General features: G+C 36.6%; 1 protein-coding gene across 2 annotated transcripts; it reads right to left on the bottom strand.

Annotated features, from left to right (window-relative positions):
* Positions 1-412: 412 nt before the first annotated feature.
* Positions 413-26,468, bottom strand: USO1 (Vesicle-mediated ER to Golgi transport protein). Of its 2 annotated transcripts, XM_051212189.1 has the most exons (14): positions 26,354-26,468; positions 26,233-26,319; positions 26,127-26,199; positions 26,011-26,084; positions 25,873-25,979; positions 20,124-20,282; positions 19,548-19,859; positions 18,320-18,704; positions 17,444-17,652; positions 14,260-14,534; positions 11,089-11,270; positions 9,982-10,266; positions 8,701-8,732; positions 413-2,962 (listed from the first exon to the last, which is right to left on the bottom strand). In XM_051212189.1, the coding sequence occupies exons 3-14, from the start codon at positions 26,159-26,161 to the stop codon at positions 2,813-2,815; spliced, it is 2,205 nt and encodes a 734-aa protein (XP_051072342.1). In that variant the 5' UTR covers positions 26,162-26,199; positions 26,233-26,319; positions 26,354-26,468; the 3' UTR covers positions 413-2,812. The 2 variants fall into 2 exon arrangements, with proteins under 2 accessions (XP_051072342.1, XP_051072343.1); XM_051212190.1 differs by lacking the exons at positions 8,701-8,732; positions 9,982-10,266; positions 11,089-11,270; ... (8 more) ...; positions 26,233-26,319; positions 26,354-26,468 and having other exon boundaries at positions 413-2,482; positions 2,822-5,580.

Raw genomic sequence — 26,468 nt, 5'->3', positions numbered from 1 at the left:
TCAGTTCCTTAACTGTGGAGAATGCTTTTCGTGCGGTGTCGTCCAAATTAATGGATTTCGCATTTCTACGAAGTTGGTCGGTCAGAGGTTTCATAAGTAATGCGCATTTGGGTATGAAACGTCTATAGACACTTACGAGGCCGTTGAACGTGCGTAATTGCTTGACGGTGGTCGGTTCTGGGTAATCCAGAATGGCCGCCACTTTGGTCCTAAGAGGTCGAATGCCTTGAGCATCGATAGTGTGTCCCAGAAAGTCTAACGAGTCGGTTCCGAATTGGCATTTCTGAACGTTTACAGTAATGCCATGTTTTTGAAGTCGTTCGAAAACAAGATCCAGATGCTTGAGATGTGTTTCTCTGTCCGGACTTGCGATTAGACAGTCATCAACATACGCGTGTACATACCGCTACAGTATAAATCAATTTTTTTTAAAAAAAAATTTATTCCTTTTCTTGAGAACAAACAAATTTTTATATTAGAAAATATTGAGGAGAAGAAGAAGAAAAGAAGTTGAAGATACAATCATAAGCACAACACAATATTTTGGGGTTGTTATTTAGGGAAAAAAAAAGCGGAAACAGCGAACCTAAAACATCAAATAAAAAAGAAAAGAAAATCAAAGTAAAAAGAAAGTTAAACAAATTAACAATTAAATAAGATGAAATAACGCATTTACACATAAAAAATAAGTTTCTATTCATTTATTCATAGAGGAATGAATCAAATAAGAAAAAACCGTAGGCATCATATGATGCATTAAAGTAATGTACAATTATTTCATGTGTAATATTAGAAGTTTTAAAATGTATTCTTTTCAATTAATGTTTTATTATTGTTTAACATTAAAATATTGTGTATTTGTATATGAATTCAAATGATCATTATTCAATGAATTCGATGATATCATTGGATAATTATTAGTAGAATACAATGTTACTGAAGTAGATGATGGTGAACATGAATAGTTTCGTGTTACAGCATTAAAATATACTTGTGGACAGTAATATTGACTTGTTGTTACTGTTGTTGACATGATTACATTTTGTATAGAATTAGTATGAGATAATAATGGAGGCGGTGATGTATGAAGTAATTTATTATCATCGTAAACACAACATAATGATGGTGTTGAAATATTTATTGAATTAGATGATAAAGTTAGTTCAGAAGTTGTAAATGAGAAATTTGTTGGACACTGTAATGTATCTGGTTGAAGAGTTGAAGGAATTGTTTGAAATGTGGATAATGATTGATTAGTATTTTCATTACTTAATTGATTATGACGATTATCTGTAACTTGTGAATCACTAACATTATTTAATTCAATATCGTTTGGTATCTGGCAAAAGAAATAATTTTAAAATACAACAAAATAAATTAGTATATTTTTTTCTCGAAAAATATAAAGAAAACTTGTTATATTTTATAGCTTTAACAAAACAGACATAACTAGAAACTGGATACAAAAGAATACATCGTTGATTTTTCTAGCTCTTATAATGTTGTTGTTAACATTGAAAATCATTAAGTACTATTTTTAATTCAAAGACTAGATGTGCTTTAGTATCTTTGATAATAACATTTCTGTAACGCGGATTTGATATCCTTCGCTACTAGAACATCTAAGTTGAACAAATTCACTCTACATGTAGAATTACTGATAATTTATTAGATAAATTTAGTGATTTCAGAAATAATGTGTTAAAGATGATGTAAAATCACCTGAGCTTAGTAAAAAGTTTCCAAGTGGATAACGGAACTTTAAAAGTTACTTGATTGATTAGTACCAGTAAAGTTAAACTAAGTGAGTAACACGTACACCAAAAAGCATACTACTAAACGAAATGTGTCATAATAGAATGTTAGTTGGCTTACTGAATAAATTATATTCTCTCGACAGGAAAATAAAGTAGTTGATAACCGTTCATTGACTTAATCAAAACAAAAATACCGCAATCAGAACTGAATTTAATGATACTACACTAAAAGTAGAACAAACTGAATAATGAATGAAATTATTATGTTATAACGGAACAAATAGGATTATGGAGATTTTTAGCTCAGGCGGATGATTTTGGTAAAGTTTTGTTCTCTGAGCTGGATAGTTTGGTAGTGAATCTTTGATTGTTCTTTTGAACAAAATCATCAGCACAAACTTCAGGTAGAATTGTTCGAATTCCTCTACATATGATTCACAGCTTGTTCTGTCGACCTCGATCTTGATTGGTTATTGTTGACCTTTAACCCATCGTTTTCTACTTCTTTGTTTTGATTGCATCTTTTTAATTTGATTCTTCGTCCGATACTTGCCTATGATTTTCCAGATTTGTCATGGTAACATCACATATCGTCGCTTATATTAATGCTTATGGACAACCGTGGACACACATTCGACTGGAAAAACGTTAAAGTTTTAAATAGAGTGGAGTGAATTCTAATTGATACATATTGGTTATCTGAACCTTTCCATTGATATTGAGGACTGCAATTGACCAAATAAAAATTTAATCAATGTGTAGAACGTAACATTAAAATTGAGATTCCACTCATTAAATTAAAATAAGTAAAATTATATACAACGACGCAGGCATCTTGTATTACATTTTGCTGGGATGTGTTCAATAATCAAGAACAGGTATAAGTACTCAGTTGGTTAGATCCAGTTATGTACAGCAAGCCTAGAATTCACACACACCGCTCAGTTTATTATATTTGAAAGCAGTTTTATAACCACTAGCCCACCCCTCACTACAGGAAGCGATAATAATAATAATAAATTTAACAGAGTGAATATATCAATAAGTTATCACTATCAACTTACAAGACCGCCTAACTCTCTAACAAGTTTACACAATTTCATAATTTTTACATCTTGATCATTTAAAAGTAATAATAAATCTTCATGTTCACCACGTAGATTATCCCGTTCTTTTTCAAGCATTAAACACTTCTGTTCTAAATTCTAGGAAATAATGGGATTTGAGGGGAAGGGGTTAGAGAAAAGGAAAAAAATACAACATACACTGTGTAAAACAATGCTTTCACCAAAGGAAAAATCAATAACGACATTAGCAATAATGAAAAACCTTAACCATTTATTAACGAACGATAACATAAATATGCTCAAAAGTTATTTGGCAGCAAATTAGTTTCAAGTCAAACAGCATAACTGACTGGTTGATGAACTGATTGTCTTAAATACAATAATGTAAAACAAAAAAAGGAATTGTGTTTTTGAGAGATTAATTAAAAAGAAAGAGTAATACTGACAGCGTGATGTGTGGTACTGATGATGGCAGATATAAGTAGTATGTATCACCAACCGAAGGTAGAATACCTGGAGGCAGAAGGTTGAGAAAATCGAAGAGAACGAGAACAGAGAGTGATTTGTATGGAAACGAGGGAACAACAAAGTCTGAAATAATTGATGGACATTTTGCAAATAAAGCATTTACTGTATGGTTCTCACATTTTACTAAGAGATTTCGTAATTTTGTATTCAAATACACTTCGTTATCATCGCCTGTGTTCATGCTCATTACAATAAGAATAGTCACAAACAATAACATCACTAATCGTGATTTTTAGAAAAACATATATATCCATTCAAAGTTCCGATTCCTACACCGACCGAAACTGCTACCTTGACGCGGTGATCGGGCTTGCCTATCGTGATGACCCAACCGAGCTATATTGGCTGGAACATATGTTCCTGTAGGTTCTACCATGCCAGGCAGGTCGATCGGAGAACGGTAAGACTAAAAGCAGCAACTCAAGGTCTGAGGGCGAAGTCTTACTGTTGACTGTAGAGGGGTGTGATAGCAGTAAGGTGTTTCCCTCGGACAACCAGCATGTGCAGCGATGCTGCCTTCCCACAAGGAGGGGTGGGATTAGAAAAGGTCTACCCTGAAAATGTCACACCTCACCTTACCTGACGGATTTCCGTCTCCGGTGGCAAGGCCCTTTGAAGAACGGAGCTAACACACTGAAGACCTCCCACAAAAAGACCGTGCGCGACCGACCTCAAGCAGTTGTCCCTTGGGCTCTGCGGTCACGCTCCCAGGTCGTTAAGACCAACACTAATCCAATTTTCTTTTCAGGTTCCTCAAGAAATACCCTTCCACGGTGTGGGCAGCCGGGAAGTGATATCAGCCCTCATACCCGTAACAGCACACGAGACCAAGTTGGTCACATTCAAATCCTTCCTACACCTCCTAATACCTCTCTTATCTCCCCGACTAACCCTCCTCACGTCTCTTTATCACCTCGCACCGCTAGGGCAAACGATTCGAGTACGTGGAACGCTATTCCTGGTCTCCTGAAACCACGCTCTAAACTACATGTAGAAGCTTTTAACGTACGAACACTTTGCCAAATAGGACAACAGGCTTCCTTAGCTAGGACTTTAGAATCTCGCGCCATCCATGTGTGCTGCGTCTCCGAAACGCGCATACAGGATCCGAGTAGCGTCATTCATTTGACCTCACCATGCAAAAATAAAGAAACGACTCGATTTACGCTTCCCGTGGCCTCGCCGGCGTAGGTATAGCATTGAGTTCTAGGGCAGAACTAGCTCTCTTAGAGTGGATCCCAGTAGACAGTCGTTTGTGCGCTGTCCGACTGAACGGAACACTAAGGATCCGGAAAGATAGGAACACTCGTCGTTGCCTCTTCGTCGTCTCTGCCTATTCTCCCACTGACTGCAGCTCAGATGATGTAAAAGATGAGTTTTACAGAAAGCTTTCCGACCTTTTCCGAAAAGTTAGGCGCTCTGATGTAGTAATAGTGGCTAGTGACTTTAATGCTCAAGTAGGTAAACTAAGCGATAGGGAAAGACACCTAGGTGGATCTTATGGTGTCGTGGCTCAAAGAACAGATAATGGCGACCGTCTGTTGCAGCTATGCTCAGATAACTGCCTGTTCCTTGTAAATACTAACTTTAAGCACAAGGTAAAACATCTTTTAACATGGCGACCCCCTAATTCGTCCCAACGTTGGACCCAAATAGATCACATCGCTATCGGCCACCGATGGAGGGGCTCAATAGAAGACTGTCGCTCATTCTGGAGCACATGCTTAGATTCAGATCATGTTCTAGTGCGAGCGGGTATTTGCTTGCGTCTTACTGGACGTAGGAAAGACGCTGCAAGGAAGCCTCTTAGGGCCCTACTTAATGATAGTCAAACTAAGAGTATATTTCAGGAACAACTAGAAAAACAGTTAGGGTAGTCATGTAGGTGATGCCCACCCCGAGGCAGCATGGAACGATATCCAAAAAACTGTCGAAACAGCAGTGATATCTGCTAGTAAGGTAAACCGTAAAGTTAGGGAGCAACACTGGATCTCAGCAGCATCTATCGCATTGATAGATGCTCGGAAACTCATTCCACCTGGCTCTGAACATAATGAAGAGCGGAGTCAGCTTAAGCACAAGCTGAAAAGAAGCCTACGCAATGATCGCGAACAGTGGTGGGTAGCGAAAGCAAGAGAGATGGAAAAGGCAGCGGCAATAGGTAATAGCAGACAATTGTTCAGACTTGTTAAGGAAAACGGTATTAGGAACCCAACTGTTATCGAAACTATCTCAGAAAAAGATGGACATATTATACATTCTCAATCCAGGAGATTGGATCGATCGATAGGCAGAACACTTTAGGGATCATTTCAACTGGCCGTCAGCCACACTTCGGTTTCCCACGATCTCCAGTCAACCTGAATGGCAAGTTAATGTAGGTCCTCCGTCCCTTTACGAAGTTGAAAAAGCCATAGGAAATCTGAAACGAGGGAGAGCAGCAGGCCCTGACAGGTTTACTCCTGAGATTTTTAAGGATGGTGGTCCAGTATTAGCAATGAGATTAACCGAGGTCTTAGGTAGAATTTGGGAACTGGACGTAATCCCATCTGACTGGTCTCAATCACTGATTGTGCCAGTCTATAAGAAAGGACAAAAGTCCTCTTGTGACAATCACAGAGGAATCAGTTTGACTAATATAGTGTCTAAAATATTAGCTTCAATAATACTTCGACGCCTAACCAAAGCTCGTGAAGAACAGACTAGAGAAAATCAGGCTGGTTTTTGACCTGGACGTGGTTGTGTGGACCAGATATTCACACTGCGTCAGGTTCTAGAACACAGACACACGTTCAGACGCCCCACAATGATAGTATTTCTCGACCTTAAGGGGGCATTCGACTCTGTTGATCGTGAGGTTCTATGGCAATGTTTGTCACTGAAAGGAGTACCAAAGAAGTACATTAACCTTATGAAGGCTCTCTACTCGAACACAACTGGTCGAGTGAGAGCTTATGGCGAACTGTCATCAGAATTGATTACCTCTAGTGGTGTTCGTCAGGGCTGTCCATTCTCTCCATTCTTGTTTAACTTTGTGGTCGACGTACTTTTAGAGATAACACTCTCCTCATCTAAATTTCCAGGGGTTGAACTTCTACCGGGAGGTTCACTTTTTGACTTAGAATATGCTGATGACATAGTTTTATTTGGTGAAGACGCTGACAAAATGCAGAGTCTTCTGACCACTCTAAGCAACAATGCAAGCATGTTCGGAATGCGATTCTCTCCCTCGAAATGCAAAATGTTGCTTCAGGATTGGATTACATCGACACCCGAACTAGTGATAGGGAGTGAAGTAGTTGAGTGTGTCGACCGCTTTACTCATCTTGGAAGTCTCATCAGCCCTTGTGGTCTGGTGTGTGACGAAATCTCAGCATGGATACAGAAGGCTCGACTAGCTTTTGCTAACTTGCGTCATTTATGGCGTAGGCAAGATATCCGTCTACCACCCAAAAGACGTGTTTACTGCGCAGCAGTTCGTTCCGTCCTACTTTATGGCAGTGAAACATGGTCGGTAAGAGTAGAGGATATCCGTAGGCTACTAGTATTTGATCATAGGTGTCTTCGAAACATTGCTCGTATATCATGGGACCATCGATTAAGTAACACAGTTGTTAGGAAACGGGTACTAGGTAAGGATGGCAAATCAATTGATGAAGTAGTGAAACTTCATCAGCTAAGGTGGCTGGGACATGTGTTACGTATGCCCAACGACCGACTGCCTCGACGTGCGATGTTCAATGGTGCAGGAGTAGGTTGGAAGAAAGCTAGGGGCGGCCAGACCAAAACATGGCACAAGTCCATGAAATCACTGACAAGTGGACTGAGTCATGTTGGTAGGTGTAGACTACCTGGTTGGGGACCGCGAGATGATAGCAACCGATGGTTAGAGACCTTGAATGACATGGCTCAAAATCGTTTGCAATGGCGCAACTGCATCCACTCTCTGTGTTCTCCCAAATTCTAATCTTCTGAATTCTTCATGTCCATTTTTTTCCTCTTTCCAAATTTATTTCACTGGATTATACTCTTTAAATAACATCTCCAAACACTAATCTTCCCGATTACTGGTTATACTCTTACTACCTCTACCACTATGGGATTTGAATCGACAACTGCATCTCTGTGCTAATGTGGTGTGGCAACTCGAACTGATGTACGTAGGTACGAAGTTCTATGTTGTTACCTAATGACTGATTGACTGACTGACTGACTGATACCGAACATTCTTAGCTAGACATTTGAATTTGTAAAATTGCAAATCGCTAAGGTCGAGAAAATTTTACGGTAATGATTATCTAAAAAATCTTTACAAAACAATTTCATTAGTTTACTTGTATGATTCATAAAAGACAATGAGATGAAAATCGGTACTGTTTTGTGCCAGATTTCAACGAGAAACAGCTTACTGCCATTGAAGCATTTACCTTTCAATTATCAGGTTCAGATGCACTTTCCCTATGTTGCCTGAGTTACATGAAACATGTGTACTTGGTAAATAGGTTTTACGTACGTATCCTTAAGCGTAAATGATTTCAAATGAAAGATTAAGATAGGAAATTTATTTAGCAGGTTCTACATGGACCGAAATACACAGATAACAGACACTGTTCCTTATGTTCCCTGATGTTATTATTAATAAGTAAGTGGAGTTATGGCGACCAAGAGATTGTTTAGATGAAAGTACTGAAAAAAAACCAAACGAAAAATGTGGTTAGGTCACAAATTTGAAGATTGACTGTCCTTTTGAAACCTATTATATTTAATATGCAATATCGGCGAATCATCCAAAATATTACTATTATTAATTAAATGTGTTCGTTGTAGAATTATGAAGATACTGATTATCAAAAATGATAACAAAGGCGATTTATTAGATAATGATACACTATTAAAAAATGTCAGTTAGACTTTGTGATGCTCTCTACAAATATCCATGACTAGAGCAGAAGTCAATTAACAGTTACTAATGATTTGTAATCAAACGAAATAGTGTGGGTATTTTGATTACTCTTTCCACTTTTACACTAAAGAATAATGCATCCATACATTTCAATAATAAAATAATAATAATTAACAGCAATACAACAATTCATAAAACACAAAAAAATGGTCTGTCATAAACAATTTCCCATATTGATTGCAATTTATGTATCTACCTAACAAATCAACACCGAAAAAACAATTAATCAATAAATTAGAATTAATAACTAGAAATGATTATTTTACTATTACTGTTATTATTATTATTATTATTATTATTATTATTATTATTATTAGCATAATTTTACAATAATTATTTATACCACTTTTTAGAAATATTAATATAAATTAAACTGACAACTTACTTGAATAGTAACATTGTCAGTTATGGTTAATTCTAGAAAATAAAACGGGAAATATCGTAAAAATAACAATTATATATATATATATATATATATATATATATATATATATATATATATATATATATACAGAAAAAGATAGTTTAATTGACTAGGAAAATAAATATAAGAATAATAATTAAGATATTAGATAGTTATTTAACTGGGAAAAGTGAGGAACAAACAGGAAGTCATTAAAATGCATAAATAGTTAGCATTGAGTAACATGCAACTTATACATTATCTTATTCTGTCAGTCATCTTCGATGTAATAGTTGGCAGAATTATGTATCTGTTCAAGTTGGCATATATAATTATCGGCTTAGAGAAAGAGGAAATTTACAGGATGAAAAGGAAAATAGATTAATTAATTTGAGCCGTGATAGAAAGTTAAACATACGAAGCACAATTTATTTGTATAGAATTGCACAAGTATATACAGTTGAGGTGTCCAAAACGAAATGCGCATCCTGGATTCCTGTTGGAGTGACCCAGAAAATTTCTCGCAAGGATCAGGAAAACACTAAGAAGCGTTTCTTCCAATCAGCGTTCACTTGAAGTTTTAGCCAGAAATATCAAGAGAGCGAAACGTCACATACAGAGGTTCTGATTGACTGATTGCTACACTGCCACTATGTTTAGTAGCATTCCAGAATCTTCTAGCAACCCAAGGACATTTAAAATATTATAAAAACCCTGTATTTTCTGTATTGAAACGAACCTTGGAGTAAAGTACTTCTCGCATACTTTGCGCCTTCTCTCTCGTTGTTCAGATCGCTGTATAGTTCTAGTTTGGGGGTTACAGAATAGCTTAGGAACCGAATATAGCGTTCAATTTGCAAGACTTATCAATTCCACTTCTAGCCACCATATATCTCCGCTTATAAGAAGCACAGTTCGAAAGGAAGAAATCAAATAAGAGGAGTTATGAATGATAACTCAAAATCTAGAGGAAGATAGGTAATGAATCCGATTGAAATATGACAAACAGCTAATAATTTCATAGATATTATGTTAACCACCAGTATTTTCCCAGATTACTTCAAACCCAATCAACACATAGTGTTGTCAACGAGAACATGGGTGGGGACAACCAATGTATTTTAATACAAAATTACAGAATGCCTAGGTGAAATATTAGAACCATGTATTGAATACTTCAATGAATGATCGAATCAAGTTATAACTGTTTTATAAAATAAAGAGGAAATTCATCGTGAAACTACATTGTTATACCAGACTCACTTTGTAGTTGATCTTCATTGACCACGTTATTCTGTTTTGCATCAGTTGGAGTATTACTATTAATTGTAGAACGACAAGTATTCAGCTGAGATTCTAATACACTTATACGATTACGCAACATCGTTATCTCATTCTCCTGTCTTGCCAGCTTCTCGTCATATTGTTTACTTATTGTTGTAATTGTAGGATCAACGGGTTTACTATTTTGGTGATTATCACTAAATGAAGTACAATTCTTTACTCCATTAATACTACTGTCCAACTGGAATGTATGCATTACTTCATCTAAATAAACAAATGATCAATTAATCAGGTATCATATGAATGGCTTTTATATAGTTCAGAAAAGCTTCTTAACTAAAGTCATTCACAATTTAAGTCTAGCTACAGCTAGGTGAATTGTAACTGGCAGTAAAACGTATTACAATGAAAGTGATAATGCAATATTTATAGTGTTTCTACGTATTTTACTAGCAATACTGTTTCAGACGCAAAGAATAAAACGACAAATTAAAAAAAACATATAATTTCCTATTTTGAAAGTTAGTGAAAAGACCAATCCACTTTATACACCAAAAGAAAGTAGGCTATCGACTAAGTATTCATTATTAAGCCAATTAATCGAAAACCTAAAATCAATTTTGTGCTTAGTTTATTTTGACGAGTCCGGTATTGTACCTGATCTTCAAACAATAATTTACGGGATCAAGATTTGGTTATAAACATGTAATTGGCTACTGATTTCTAAGCTATTACTAAATAAACACCAAAGACACGTTCACCAACCAAATGTTTTATTTTGAAATAAAACTTTGACAAATCATAACTAGGAATAGTATTTATTATTGATCAGCTACTATTGATCAACTCTCCTACTACTCATTACATTTAGGACCCAACATAAAGAGTCCCTATCCAATAAGAAGTTTAAAACAAACTGATATTGATTAATCAGTTTTGTTTAAATAATTTAATAACTGACTAAATTCATTAAAATATTTCTTCTATTTCATAAAATCATTGAAACAAAATTGTCAATAGTGTAAATCATTATCATATTTCAAAAAAAAGTAAATGAATCACTAAGGGAAACATATAAACACTTACATTCTAATCGTTTGAATAAACGTGTAAATGTATAATCAAATATTAAATCATCAGTAGACTGAACAGATATTTGAGGTTTTTTTGAGGCTGTAATAAATGATTCAGCTTTGGATATTTGACTTAGGCGTTCTAAAATCATATCTATCCCGATACGTTTCTCCAGGGCATTATATAATGTTGATCTAGAGTTTAAAGAGAAAAACAAAACAAGTCAATAAGATTAACAAAAAAACGAACGATTGTATGACATTTTTCTTCAAATACTATTGCAATTATCAACATCCATTACACTAAAACGTAAATTTAACAATATTTAATCATATCAAAACGTTTTCGTATCTTAAACTCAGGACTACACCTTTTGAGAGTGATGACTTATGGTACTATATATGCTAACAAAACAAACGTATATGGAGTAGGTTTTAAAATTGAAACATAATGTGTGAGAAAGTGGATTACCCAAACCATTAAGTTACAACTTCATCATATTACGAACTTCGACTATTGATTTCATGGTTAAACCACTTCCTAGGACGAAATTCACAGTGAGTACAAAGTGAGACAGATTTCGATAGTTAAAGGTTTATAAACCACTGTCAGCATTAAAAGAATACAAGTAAATTACTAACCATGTAAAAGTTCTTACACAAAATTATATGCTAGACATATTCAATTGTGAAAATTAACAATATCAAACGAGTTTTCGAACCAGTGCAATTGGACGGGGTTTGAAAAGGGAACTCAGTGGTTTCCAGTCGGTTGACTGGACAACACATTTGATTATTATGCAAATCGACAAACTGAGCGGAATTAAAGTAAACTCTATATTGAGAAATACGACAGTATGTATACACTCATTTGAAAAACGAGGATAGTAAAATCGACTGTTAATTAAAACAACACCAAAAATACAAACAGTAACAAGTAATAAAAAACTTATGCAGAGTACAATTAGCTTTTATTCATTTACTAATAAAAACATAAGTAGGACGAAACGGCCGTCCAGTGCTTCCAGGTTTTCAATGGTGGTCTAGCTTCAACTGACTCATGATTTCAATCTGTGAAATTTCTAAAATCTCCACAAAACCCATTCTGATAATAATCAACTGCTCACTAGTGACTGACTTCAGGAAAAACTCCCGAAGTTCTAGTGAGAAGCCGTTACCAGTGGAGTTCAACCAGGTCTGTTGTGAGATAGGAACTCACTGAAGACAATGGTGTACGGTGGCGCAACTTCGTGGATTGGTTGAAGTTAGACATTAACACCGTTGGATGCCGGCTCAGTGGTCTAGTGGTTAAGTGCTCGCGCGCGAAGCCAGTAGGTCCTGGGTTCGAGCCCCGCGTGGTGCGGGATCGTGGATGCGCACTGCTGAGGAGTCCCATACTAGGACGAAACGGCCGTCCAGTGCTTCCAGGTTTTCAATGGTGGTCTAGCTTCAACTGACTCATGATTTCAATCTGTGAAATAAGTATAAATGTTTTTCGAAATTTAAGTTCACATTTAGGTAACAGTAGATTAGAGGTGAGAGCAAATCGTTTACTAAACGGTTGTAGGAACACAGATACTTTAGACAGGTGACACATAAAACATCAAAATGTTTTTCGTTAAGATAGTTATAATCTTTTTTTTCTAGAAAATACTACTTATTTACACAATCAGCAGAGTTATCAACGTAACATTTTAAATGAAATGGGTATAACTATGCATAGCTTTTTCCCTAATGTGCTGCAATCATCATATATCACTTTACTTGTTGTAATGGGTTAAAATTCAAAATCTAAATTATTAAAAATTATTCAAAAAAATCTTTGTTCACGAAGGTAAATTGATTTAAAAAATGCAAATATTTTAAAAGCAAAATATCTTAGATCATGAAACTGATATATTGTTAACGTCCAATCAAATTCAATCAGTGTTGCATGTTTGAAACATAAAAAGGATATTGTTAACTCTCATTTCTATTAGCTTCATTTGACGGTTGGGATTACCTGACTTAGTACCAAAGAAAAGGGAAGATATCAGAAATACCATCTATATACTTTATGTCAGCATTACAAGTTTAGTTAGGCTCCTTAAGTCGCTTGAATAGATAGAATTTAATTTTAAAAATCTTAATACAAATTGATATTTTTTCCTCAAATTATTTCGCCGTTGACCGCTTTTATTCATAATTCTAAGTAATTACAAGCGTTGGACATAATCTGATGACAGGTCGGATTTGATTTATTTGCTCATCAATACTGCAGATAAACTGCAGTATTACGTCATTTAAACGAATTAAGTTTTCAATTGTAGCTGGTTACAGTTTGGATTATTGTGAGATAATCCATGCAGTTACTGTCTAACTGACTGACAAAGGCGTTTAAAAAACCAACATACCAGTTCATCAGTTCAGTTTGTAATACATTGTACATGAAATATTAATAAGAAAGGTATCAAACAACTTACAGGAATAATCCAAAAATGCAAGTCTCGTCGAAAATTAGGACAAATGCAAGAGTAAATATAAACAAGCTAGTGACACTGGGTTTTGAATGAATTTCCGTTTTTTCATCTTTCAATGTATATTCTTCCCGGTTACAATCCGAACTCCAATCACAGGGGTTTATGATGTTCCAACCAAAAATCAGTAACTTCATGAAGAGATCCTATGTCTCTATCTAATTATCTTAACGCTTCTCCCAACCTACTTCAACTGGGGGAAAATATCATATCACAGTGTTCTGAGACTAAATACTTAAACTTTACGACTATTTCAGTCAATACAGGTTCACAACTGCGTCAACTAATTTCCTGTAAAACCTTAAGACACTATACTAATTACACGGCAGTTTCTTCGTGCAGGTAAAAAATCTGTAAAACAGATACTTTTAACGCATACACCTAAAATTCTATTAATTATCCTAAAAACCAATAAAATTGGAAATTGACCAAGTTATTATGTATACTATAGTTTTACTAACAAACGTGCCAGTGATATAAATAAAATATTCATGTCAAGTTCTACCTCCTAGTGTCCAAAACCATGAAATAAAACGTTTACCAATCAAAGTTCAAAAACTGTTACCTTATTTCGGTTAGACATTGAAGCCTCGTATAAATTAGAAAAACTTAACACTTTAAAAAAAAGAGAATATTCGTATGACTAAATAATAACAACAAATAATTACCTTTCAAATCCATTTACATTCCCAGGATTGTAAATTACACAGATGCAAACTAATAATGTAGTCAAACCGTGAACTAATGCTTCATTTTCGTCATTATCCACTGCGCATGCTTCTGCAATAAGCGTCCATAAATACGAGCCACGATTCACTGATTCTGTCTGATCATCTCCTGTACCGGATGATGGATTTAAAAAACATCTTATTGCTTCAGAACAGTTTGTGAACCAAGTACATAATAATTGCAGTAAACCCATGCGAGTTTGAAAACGATTACACTGTTTTAATTTCAAAAATAAAGAAAAAGAAACAAAATACGTTTAGAAGTAATTACACTACGCGGTTGCGCGATCGAAATGAAGCAGCTAGATTCCAGCTTGTAAGCTACCGGGGTTAAAAACAGAATTTTTTGATCAACACCACTTGAAAAATATGTCTTTTTCACGAGTGAGATATTTAAAATATAAGATCGCGTATGATAATACTGTTTGTAACTTATAATTTCTCAAATAGTTTCCTATCCTATGTCAATAAATAGCAATAGTATATGAAGCCGAAAATTGGTATAACAGTTTTATTACGTGAAACAGAATAATGAGTACGGTTTTATGACAATGCATATAAACTGAATATCAAATCTTGGAAAAAAATTCATGTGAACATTGAGTTATAGTTTCGTAGAACGCTTGCCGTCTTATATATAAGCAGCTACAGTAAGTGAAACTGAGACTTCAGCCGACAGACTTAATCAAAAGAAAAGAGCAATAAATGCGGTTTTATGACAACGTAGATAGACATAAGTAAAGATATCAACAAACCAGAGTGTTATGACAGCTTCCTCCGTATCGGTAAATAATTGTCTAGTTAGAACTGCGAAAAACTACAAATGGGAGAGAAACAAAACATTTCCGCAGTTTGCTGATGTCATTGGATACAGACCTCTGTTCTCTTGAAAAGAAACGTGTTTTACTGTCCTGAATAGGCACACCTCATCGTTCTAAACAAGACCAACACAATCCTCCACATTTATGCTGAAATTTCAGTGCTGTGATAAATGAGGCCAACTCATCAGAAGATTTGCGTAACATAACACTATAAAATTCACGACACTTCAAGCTCCTCCATTCAGAAAATTTGTTGAAATAAAGAATTAAAACGAACTAGAACAGTTGAACAAACAGTGAATAAGATGGTTACGGTACCTAGGAGACTTAATATATTCCCCTAATTGTAATTTAAATTTCTAAATCCTCAACTACGTTCACCAATTCGTAAGATCACGCAGTTCCCAGTCTATCTTCGTTAACAAATACACTGCTATAAGATAATCCTCAGCTACAACTTATCACAGATAATGTTTCTATCTTTACGAGCCGACCTTCAGATGCAGCAGTGCAAAGGGCAACTTTGAGCAACTACGCGACGAAGATACAGGAAAAAACGAACACAATGAATATGAGTTGAGAAGCTCATTGCCATTAAGCCTTTTTTAATGACTTAATAAATGTTACACAACTAAAATCCTAACTGGCAAAACTGGTAGTTTGAGTTACCACACTCATATTTTCCTATACCTATCCGGAGCCGCAAAATAAAAACCTCGAGAAAACCAAGTGAGTTTTAAATCTCCATCAGCAGTTGACCAGATATTTTCTGACCCATACTCTTTGATACATACCTTATATAGATTCCTGAACACAAAGATATTCGAATTTTCACGTCGAACGGTTTTGTGGGATCTTCAACCGAAACGAGTTCAACAATTACATCACACTAGCACTGAAGACTAACTACTCGGAAAGTTGTACTCATATATAATGATTGTGGCGAATTAATGTTTGAAGCGGTTACGTCTGATAATATTCATCATAGATAATCACACAAAATCTTATCCAACTTTGAGTAACATTAAAGTTCCTTTGCCCAACTTCACAATGACTGGTCTACTTGAAGAACTGATAAATAGCCTAAAATATGTAGAAGACATGATCCTCTAAGTTGAAGATGTTGGAAAAATGAAAAATCTTTTGAATACCATAAAGGATAATGTAAGGATTTTGGAATGTGTTTTTCGACTATAACTTAAATTCAAATGGAGCATCACATTAGTACGAAGTTTTTTGTTAGGATCAGAGATTTTAAATAACAGCTCAAAATCCGTTGGAGTGAAGCAAATTAACTCACATTTCTTATCTTTTTGGTTTGCATTATCCTTTTCTAGCCCTTTTCTTTTAGATTTTTATTACTTCTGATTTCAAACCTGAGATTTTTTCCACTTAATATATATATAAGTATCGATTGAAAGTAAGTTAACAAAGACCACTAGAAGTGTAAAAAGACATAAGAACTATTCAGAGGATTGATTATTGGTTAGATAATCAAATGATAGTATATTCAGTCATCCAGGTTACGATTTTTATCGTCATTCTATCTGAATCCACTTGCATTCAATATCGTAAGGTATACACCCCTGCACATGCACACATGTTGTAAGTATCTTTTCATAAAAAATAAGGTAGAACTAAACAAAATGGAGAAAACGTAGATGCCCATTTCCTTCTTCCCTTGTCTGTTCCCATATTATTTGATAATAAGAAATAATAACAAAAAAGAACTTCAGATACCACGCTAAAAGTGAATTGAACAAGTGTAGAATAGATACAACTTCACTTCAGCTGCAGAACCATTGAAAACTAGAGTTTTAGCATTCGTCCAATCGGGAAGTTACACGTCAAGATTCTGGAATGTTCTTTCAAACGATGATTGGATGGAATGTCTTCGGCTCTTCCAGAACTTCCTTGAGTTAACCGGGAGCCCTCCCCACATATGCTAACAAAGATTGATCAATAAGAATATTTTCTAGCTGAACCTTGATTTTGACAAACATTTGCACTAAAAACTTGGCTAATCCATACTAATAAAAACATATTTGTTTGGATTAATCTAGACCGATGTTTTAGAACTAACCTATCAGCTCGTTACACTATAATACTCATTCCACTTCAAAGTTATAAAGGGTTTTTTAATGAACACACACCTTAAATCTCATGAAAAAGATTATTTCATAGATGGGAATGGTAGTTCTCGAAAATCAATTGAAATTGTTAACTTCTGACTGTATCAAATAAAAAAATCTGAAGAATTTCCTTATATGATAAAATTTTAAGCTGAATTAACAATTACTAACCTGTTGTTGCCATATAAAGCACTGATGAAAAAGGGTAACAGGTAGAGCTCCTTCATTAGGAGATAAATGTACGCGCAAAAGTTCTTTTTTAAGCTGTACATTATCATGGATACAATGAAGAAGAGCTATTGAAGAAAACCAAGCTGATGAATCACTGGAAAACAATCCTCCACAAAGCAACTGACCAGCGCTAACACCAAGCTGTGGAACTGAAATCAAAACCAAATGACTACTTTTAAGTGGCAATGAGCATCAGTTAATAGATATCAATACTAAAGTTAGACTTGATAAATTCAAATAAACTGGGTATTGCATAAAATTTTAATAATAAAATCGAAAGAAATATCTTGGATTGGTACCGTAGTTTTGCCTTACTGATATGGTAGGACAGAACAATTGTAACCTATCTTAAAACTACACAAAATGGAAATCTTCCATAAAACAACAAAAACTCTTTCAGATGCTTTGGTTCAAAACCAAGCTTTAGAAACCAGTAGCCACTTAATAAACATCCAATGATTCCGATAAGTTAAACGATACGATATAACACTGTACTTAAGATGATTTTCCTTAATTGGAGTTAATAAACATAAAGAGTAATATGAGACACTTAGCCTAATGAATATACAACACACGTGTTTAACAGGACTTAAGAAATATTAGTGACTGACTAGCTTATCGACCGTGGCTACCTTTCTAGTTAGTTATTAATAAATATTATCAATTTTTATCCACGGCTTTATTGAATTAATCTTTGAATTGAGTGATGCAGTCTAAATTGAAGTCAATAGCTTTTGTCCTATGAAGACAATTCGTTGTATAGTTGACGATTTCATTTTAAGACAATTCAACATTTTAGCATTTAACTAAACATACCATCATTAGGTTTAGGCAGCAATGTCATCACAATTCCATTCTGTCCTTGATGATTGGAAGCAAGATAACATTGAAAGCAGTATAGCGCAGCTACACGCACAACTACAGATTGATGCTTATTTAACATAGATACGAGTAGCACATTCACAGCAGATTGAGGGGGCTCTGAAGGTGTAACTAAATTTGCTAAATATTCTTGATTTCTTGGGCATCCACGTATTGAGTCCGCTAAAGCATAGATTGATTTTGTTAGGACATCTGCTGGAACACCACTAATCATCACAATATTACATAGTTTTTCTAGAAGACCACAATCATAAATCACATTCTGGCAGTTTCGCGTTAATTGAGCTTTATTACAAGGCGCTACCAAGGTTTGAACAACCTATTTTTTTAAATTTCAAATACAAATAGATTATCATCATTAACTTGGTACGTATAACGTACGAAAACAAAACAAGTAAATGTTTAATGAAACAAACAACACTTTATTACTAAAGTATATTAGAAACGAAATAACTGAAAATATGCGTTACCTGTTGCGGAATAACACACTGATTCGAAAATATTTTTCAAATCTTGGATGTGGAAATAAAATTTAAATCTTGGCACCTTAGTCTTTTGCACATGACTGGTAACAAACTATGGTCGTTGAATACTGTGAGGAAGGAATTCAAAATTTCATTTATACCTGTTATGGCTAAAAGATGAGTACATAAACCTGTAATTTGCAAATGAATCATATTAGAATAAAATGATCTCTCAAACAGAAGTTGATGGACCCGCACCATTAAACCACATATTTTAATGAATATCCACTAATCTAGTGAAAATGTGCTGTAAATAGAATTGTCAAAATAATTTCAAAAGGGGGAAATATTATCTTACAAAGTTTTACAGAAGCAGTTTATAAGCCACAGGAAAAAAATTAGACATATGTACACCTTAAAAAGGACAAATAAATTGTGTGCATCTAATGAGATAGTCAGTTGATCTTAATATTATAAATAAGAAACACTAGATTTACAAAAGTACTCCAATATAAAAGTAATAAGTCGTTTTATAAATATTGATGTGTTGAAAAATTTCAATCACTTATGTACGAATGTGTCGAAAATCTCAAAGAAATTTTAGCAGAGAAAGCGGTATAAAACCCAATAAACTAAACGATTGAAAAACCTGAATGCAACTGGAAGAATTTGATAATTACATTCGAAACAACACTTACCTGCATAGCTACCTCCGCATTGACAACTTTCTGTGCAGACCAAAGGTGTGACTGTGTACTTTCAGTAGAATGCAAGTCAAATAAAAGCGAAAGACGCTGAATAAAATTCCCTTCTGCAAACAAGACTTGGTTAGATGGATTACCGTCTAACAATTGAAATAATAAACGAAGACAATCTTCTACAACCACACTACCATCACACAGACCTTCAGAATATATGATTTTCAGTAACCAGTCGAAAGCATTTTCAAAGGCTACTATTTTCTGGATGTTAGCATTTGCTTTGGTGAGTTCCGTTAGAAGAAGTATGACCTGTGATAAAACAAAACTTCGAAATGTGAATAAAAATGTCTTAAATAACAATAATGATAAAAATTTAACGAATTAAACAGTGAATATAGTCTAGTAGGATTACACCTCCTTAGAGTATGAGGCCAAAATAATGAATCCCTTCAAAGTTTTAAAAATCACAAGTATAACAAGTGACCGATACGTGTAAAAAAACTAAAATCCATTTAACGAAGAGGATTAAACTGGTAGGCACTATCTTTTATCATAGTTTACTGTCAAACTCACATCATTCCGTAAAACTTCATGAGTGTCTGAAAGTATATCCACAAGTTTTGAAACTCCGGTACGACACTGAAGGAGAGCATTTTGAGTATCTTTTAGACGATTGATAGAAAGCACTGTAAGCAACCGCATAGCGTTCCGTCGAATAAAACTCTCAGGTGCCTGGTAATAAAACAAGTATAAATAACCATATAACACAATTTAATTAGAAGTATTGGGAAAAGTGACTGACTTTTACGATTACAAAATAAAACATTAGAGTACTTTATTTGACAAAATATTTTTAAAAAAACATGATGTATCAAAAACTAATTAATTTCGAGACCTAGTTATTCTTGGCATTTCGTTAACGAACGGTCGATGGGAGTACGTTTGTATAGAAATAAATGTATTTGTTAGTAAAAAGGAATATTTTCATGTGTGGAAGGTCAACTAGATTTTCATCTCCCAAAATGTTTATATTTTTCATTGCGTCAAGCTACACAGATTCTGATACCAGGTTTCTTCTCAGTCATCACAAAAACGAGTAATTGGATACGAAGTACAGTTTCTGTTTCTCTAAAATGAGACAAGACTTCACCATAATATTGTTATCCAGTAGCTAAAACAAAAGGTTCCTACAACCGGAAACAAAATATCTGTGAATTTTCGCTTAATTTTAAAATCTTCAATAACGGTAATTTCGACTACAGACCAACTGTTGCTGATAATTATTACCGATAAAAAACACATAACGACCAAAAAATTTATGTTGAGAGAGTTCTCACTATTATTATTCATGTTTTCTGCATTTTCGCCTCGCAATCAGAAATTATGAATTAATAAATAAAAAGCCTATTTCCACTATCTGTGCTCAGCTATTTAAATAAACATTTCACCAGTCTGTGAATCAGTAACACTGTTTTGAGTAATGTTTCACGACCCCAGCAGAACTAAAACCCTTTTTTAAACGACGTTTATTACTGGTAAAAGGGAACCTAAGTCCACTAGGAGTTTGCAGAAATAGAAATGTAGCTGTATGCTCAATTTTTTCTGTTACCGGAAATTTGGTCTACCTGTGTTAATAGAGTATGACGACTTGAACCGATATACACATATGCCAGGTTTTACGCTACGCTTGACTGACTGGTGCCTTAAGTCTACCAGAAGTATATTGGGTAGCGTTTCCGGTATACGGACAAGTCTTTATAAGGAATTTATTCCCACCGAAAAGACAACACGGGTGCTAATATATCCAATAAATAGGACGGCATGGGAGTCCTGAATTCCACTGCTAGCTACAATCTAAGTGTGATAAGAATCTGAGGCGGTCATTTTGTACAGTAAAATATGGAAATTGTAACCTTGCAACATACGGTAATGTTCAGGAATTTGATAAAGAATGATAATGGGATCATCATATCCCCAAAATGAAGCGTGATTTACTCCATATCAGTGGTTTGGTTTAATGTTTTGGGTAGTCTGTATAGTGTATAATTAGTAAACAATTAATATGTACCCGTCACCAAACTGAAAGTCATAGGATGTTTAGCTTTTTAAATGTAGTGAAAATTGTCAGCTTGCCATATTTCACTCAGCTTCTTGACCTGAGCACTAGCCCAATCGTTGGAATTGATCAAAGCGATATTTGGTTTTACTGTATAAAACGATTTCGATAGATGGAGATTACTCTCAGAAGACAGCTTCATTCGTACTTTCATTGTTAACTGGAACATAGCTTGTTATAATGGAATAAAGTAAGATAGTTGGACATGATTTTATTATTTATTTGAAGACATATATATTGGTACAGGAGTGCGCTAAATATATATGCCCCACACAAAACAATGAGAATTTAAGAAAAAGAAAAAAGTGGGGAACGTAAAAAAAAGATATAAAAAAACCATAACGAAGAGATTGGTGTAAGGTAGTGTAATAATAATAGTAATAGTAGGGGAACAGAAGGGTACAATCAGAAGAAATCTTTCAGTTAGGGAAGATACAACCACGTTTTATGAAGAAAGTAAAAGAAGGTTACAGCATGATCGCCATTGGCTTCCATTCTGAGCCATATCTGATAACGTCTCTAGCCACTGTGTTGTACCATCTCTCGGACCCCAACCAGGGAGTCATGAGGGACCGACACAAGCCAGTCCTTTGCAGCTTTCTTTCATACCACGACACAATTTCATATACTGACCACCTCTCCGCTTTCTCCAACCAGTCCCAGAGTCGGCAAATAATGCACGACGTGGAATTCTCTGGGACGACATTCGTAGAACATGTCCAAGCCACCGAAGTCGGTGTTTCAAGATGGTGACACCAATTGAATTATCATCTCTGTGCCCGAACACACGATGCCGAACCTCTGCATTACTGACATGGCGTTGCCACTGAATGTCAGCAATCCTTCGGAGACAGCGATGATCGAACACAGAAAGTCGTCTAACGTCCTCAACTCGGAGAGACCAGGTTTTACAAGCATAGAGCAAAACTGCTCTCACCGACGCGTTGTAAATCCGACCTTTTACAGCCAGACTAACATCACGAAGGCGCCAAAGATGGCCCAGATTGGCATAAGCCACTCTGGCTTCCACTATACGTGCATTAATCTCATCACTCACACCCCCACCAGCACTTATGCAGCTACCCAGATACACGAACTTCTCGACTACGTCTATCTGCTCACCATCCAGGGTGAGTACAGGATTGGAATCCTGCCAGTCTTGTAGAAGTACTTTGCATTTCGAAGGTGCAGAGCACATACCACACCTACGGACACTGATTGCCAACTGATTAAGTGCGGATTGCAGGGCTTGGGCATTATCGCACAGTAAGACTATATCATCCGCACACTCAAGGTCGAGAAGTCTTTCTCCAGGCAACAGATCTACACCGCCATTACTTACATCCATCACAGCTGTTTCCAGAATGTCATCGATAGCAAAGTTGAAGAGGAATGGTGAGATTGGGCAACCCTGCCTAACCCCACTGCTTGAATGGAACAATGGAGAAAGGTGGTTGTATACCCTCACTCTGCCTGAGGTGTTTGTATATAGGGCTTTTACGATGTTAATAAACTTCTCAGGCACACCCTTCTTCAATAGACAATCCCAGAGAACAGTCCTATCCAACAAATCGAAGGCAGCCCTAATGTCAAGAAACACTAAGATTGTTGGCCTTTGAAAAGTATGACGGTGTTCTAACACTTGGCGGAGGGTGAAGATATGATCAATACATCCTCGACCAGAACGAAACCCAGCCTGCTCCTCGCGAGTCAATCTTTCTCGGGTTTTGAACAACCTACGAAGTATGACGGAAGCCAATAGCTTGGACGCAATCGAAGGTAGACTTATCCCCCGATAGTTGTTACAGGAACGACGTGAACCCTTTTTAAAGATAGGGACAACTATCGACTCATTCCATGACGTTGGTACACTCTCTAGTTCCCAGACTTTTGTAAGCAACATCGTCAGTCCCTTAGTCAGAAAGTCACCACCATCTTTAAAAAGAGCCGGAGGTAAGTCATCTGGGCCCGGTGATTTGTAGCACTTCAAGAGTTGGAGTTCCTTGCGGACTTCCGCCTCATTCGGTGGATCAGTCGTCACCGGCCATGGAGGGCAGGACAGTCTGACCGATGCTGCCGGAGCAGCAGGCCAGTTGAACTGCCCTTCGAAAAATTCTGCCCATCGTCCAAGACGTCGATGGATGTTAGTGATTGGCATCCCGTCATCCTCACAGATTGTTTCGCTCACACCAGACTTCTTGCTACCAGTGGCTCGGATGAGTTGGAAGAGCTTTTGGTAGTTACCAGATGCAGCTGTTGCTTCCAGCTCATTAGCACGCTCCGACCACCATCAGGCTTCTCGGTCCTTACGCAAGCTTTGCCCAATTTCATTACGTAACACCCTTCGGTTATGGTCAAACTCACGGTCACCCGGAGTAGACCGACGGGCTTCAATGAGTTGTAAGGAACCAGGAGAAACCCAGTGCTTAAAAGCGGGACGTTTCGCAAACCCACAACTGACTGTACCCGCCATTTTCATGGCGTCATGCAATTGCAACCAATGCTCATCTATACTTTTCGGTGGAGTGGTAGCTAGCCTAGAGGCTAGCTCGGTTCGATACTTACTAGCAACAGAAGTTGCAACCAGCTTGCTAATATCAATCCGTTGATGGTGGTCACTTCGTTGTCCACTGAAAAGTAAGGCAAGATTGGCGCAGACCAAGGCATGGTCAGAGTCCAGATAGGTACTCCAAAAGGAGCGGCAGTCTTGTACACAACCACGCCAGCGGTAGCTGATCGCGATGTGATCAATCTGAGTCCAGGCTTGAGATGCAGAGGGAGGACGCCAGCTGGCACATCGGCGATGACTGTGCCGAAAGTTAGTGCTAGCCAGAAACAGGTTGTGGTCTGTGCAAAGTTGCAGTAGACGGTCCCCGTTATCTGACCTGCGACCAACGAGTCCCCATCGGCCACCTAAACGACTCTCTTCTGTGCCTAGACGCCCGACCTGAGCATTCAAGTCTCCGGCTAGTACTACAATATCTGTCGAACGCACTTTCTGGAGAAGAACAGATAACTGGTGGTAAAACTCAACCTTGATTGCATCCGGGCTGCAATCTGTCGGCCTCAGCTCTAGAGCTCAGTGCGACACCAACGCCAGCAAGACCAGACGAAGATGCCAAAGGGTCCCCGGATAAACGCACGTCAGACAAGCTTTTCGAAGCGACAGATAGAGAGCGAATTTGTAGTACTTCACCACAGTCTTGAATACGAGTCTTGGATAGACAAAAACGTCGATATTAAGACTTTCTAAAGACATAGCCAGCCCTATTTGTTGTCCGACCTGCATAAATGTGCGAACGTTGAAGGCAGCCACTTTGAATGGTGAACGTGGTTTCAGAAAAACTGCTTCAGTACTCATATTCGGTGGTAACATACAATTTTCAATCGGACAGTGACTCGAGAACATTTAGATACAGTCAAATTTCCACCATAGACGAGCTGCTGTATAAGTCGAAAAAAATAAGTATAGACAGAGTAGGAATAAAAGAGGGTGAATAATGACGTAGTAAATAATAATAATAATAATAATAATAATAATAGCAATAATAATAATTGAATCATTTGAATGTTCGTCGAAGCAAGAGAATTAGTTTCCATGATCATAGACAGTTCAGTTCATTAATTGTGTGTGGGCTGCGATACTGTCCGGGTGCCCAGACCGAAGCAGGTGGTTATCTTAGGGGGCCACACCCCGAGCCCTTGACCTAAAGATCTAACCCACAAGGCAGTGGGACATCGTAAGGAGATGCAGTCCCATGGTAGCCGGTGACCGAAAATTGGTTCATACTCCATTTGTTCCCGCAGGATACTGGTGCCCGTGTGCACCATTGATTCGGAATCCGGTTAAAGCGCCAGACATTCGCTTTTCGTTCTCTCATTTTCGCAAACAACACCCCCGCATTCAAGAACTAGATTTACGGCTTCGATCACGAACTGACATCGGTCAAAATGCCAAAACGCTATCTAGCCAAACGGATGAGTGAATTTCTCACCAAAATCCAGGACGCGCGATCCTAAATCTGATTGATTCCCCCATAAAATATGGCCTTGCCAGCTTATTGTATTACTGTATAATTAAATAAGCCCATTGTTGCCCTAACTACTCTTCGATAAGTACTGTGAAACAATACAATACGTTTACCATGTTCATATGAGACTACTGGCTTAGGAAAATGAAGCGAACTGATAATAAGGTCAACTTACATCCAAAAGTGACAATAAAGTTTGGTAATTTTCAGTGTTCTTCATATACATTTCCGTGAACTGTACACCCAGGTCAGTTGGTATATTGACTAACTCATGAGGTTCAACTACGGAACTTAAAAACTGGGAAGAACAAACCTTGTTCGCTTATTTCATCGTTCATCACAGAATAAAGGCCTTCCAAGGCGTAACATACACAATCCGAATCCTCCCTAAAGAGGGTGAATTATAGGCATTAAATGCTCGTAACAAACCAATCATTTTTCAGGACTGAAGAGAAGATAATCATTGCTTGGGTTCCAACCTCCAATCGGTACTTCTAAACACCTAGATATATAAAGATTAAAAATGTTTGCTTGCCTTAGAAATCGCTTTCAGGGCCCGTAAAGCATCCCTCTTGTCATCAATTCTAGTTGAAGACTGGTAGCGATCTACAAGCTTATCCACCTTTGACCAGTGTAAAAACCTTGCAAAAACGTACAATATCAGCTCCAACAACCTCGTCTGATTCCGTCGAACCACCTAAATATTTTCTAAATATTTCCATTGCTGATGAGCTGGAGGGGAGTAACGCAGTAGGGGAAAGACCCGCGTAG

Source organism: Schistosoma haematobium, chromosome ZW, assembly GCF_000699445.3.
Source record: "Schistosoma haematobium chromosome ZW, whole genome shotgun sequence".
NCBI classification, from domain to species: domain Eukaryota; kingdom Metazoa; phylum Platyhelminthes; class Trematoda; order Strigeidida; family Schistosomatidae; genus Schistosoma; species Schistosoma haematobium.
This window is presented reverse-complemented; position numbering and strand designations above follow the sequence as displayed.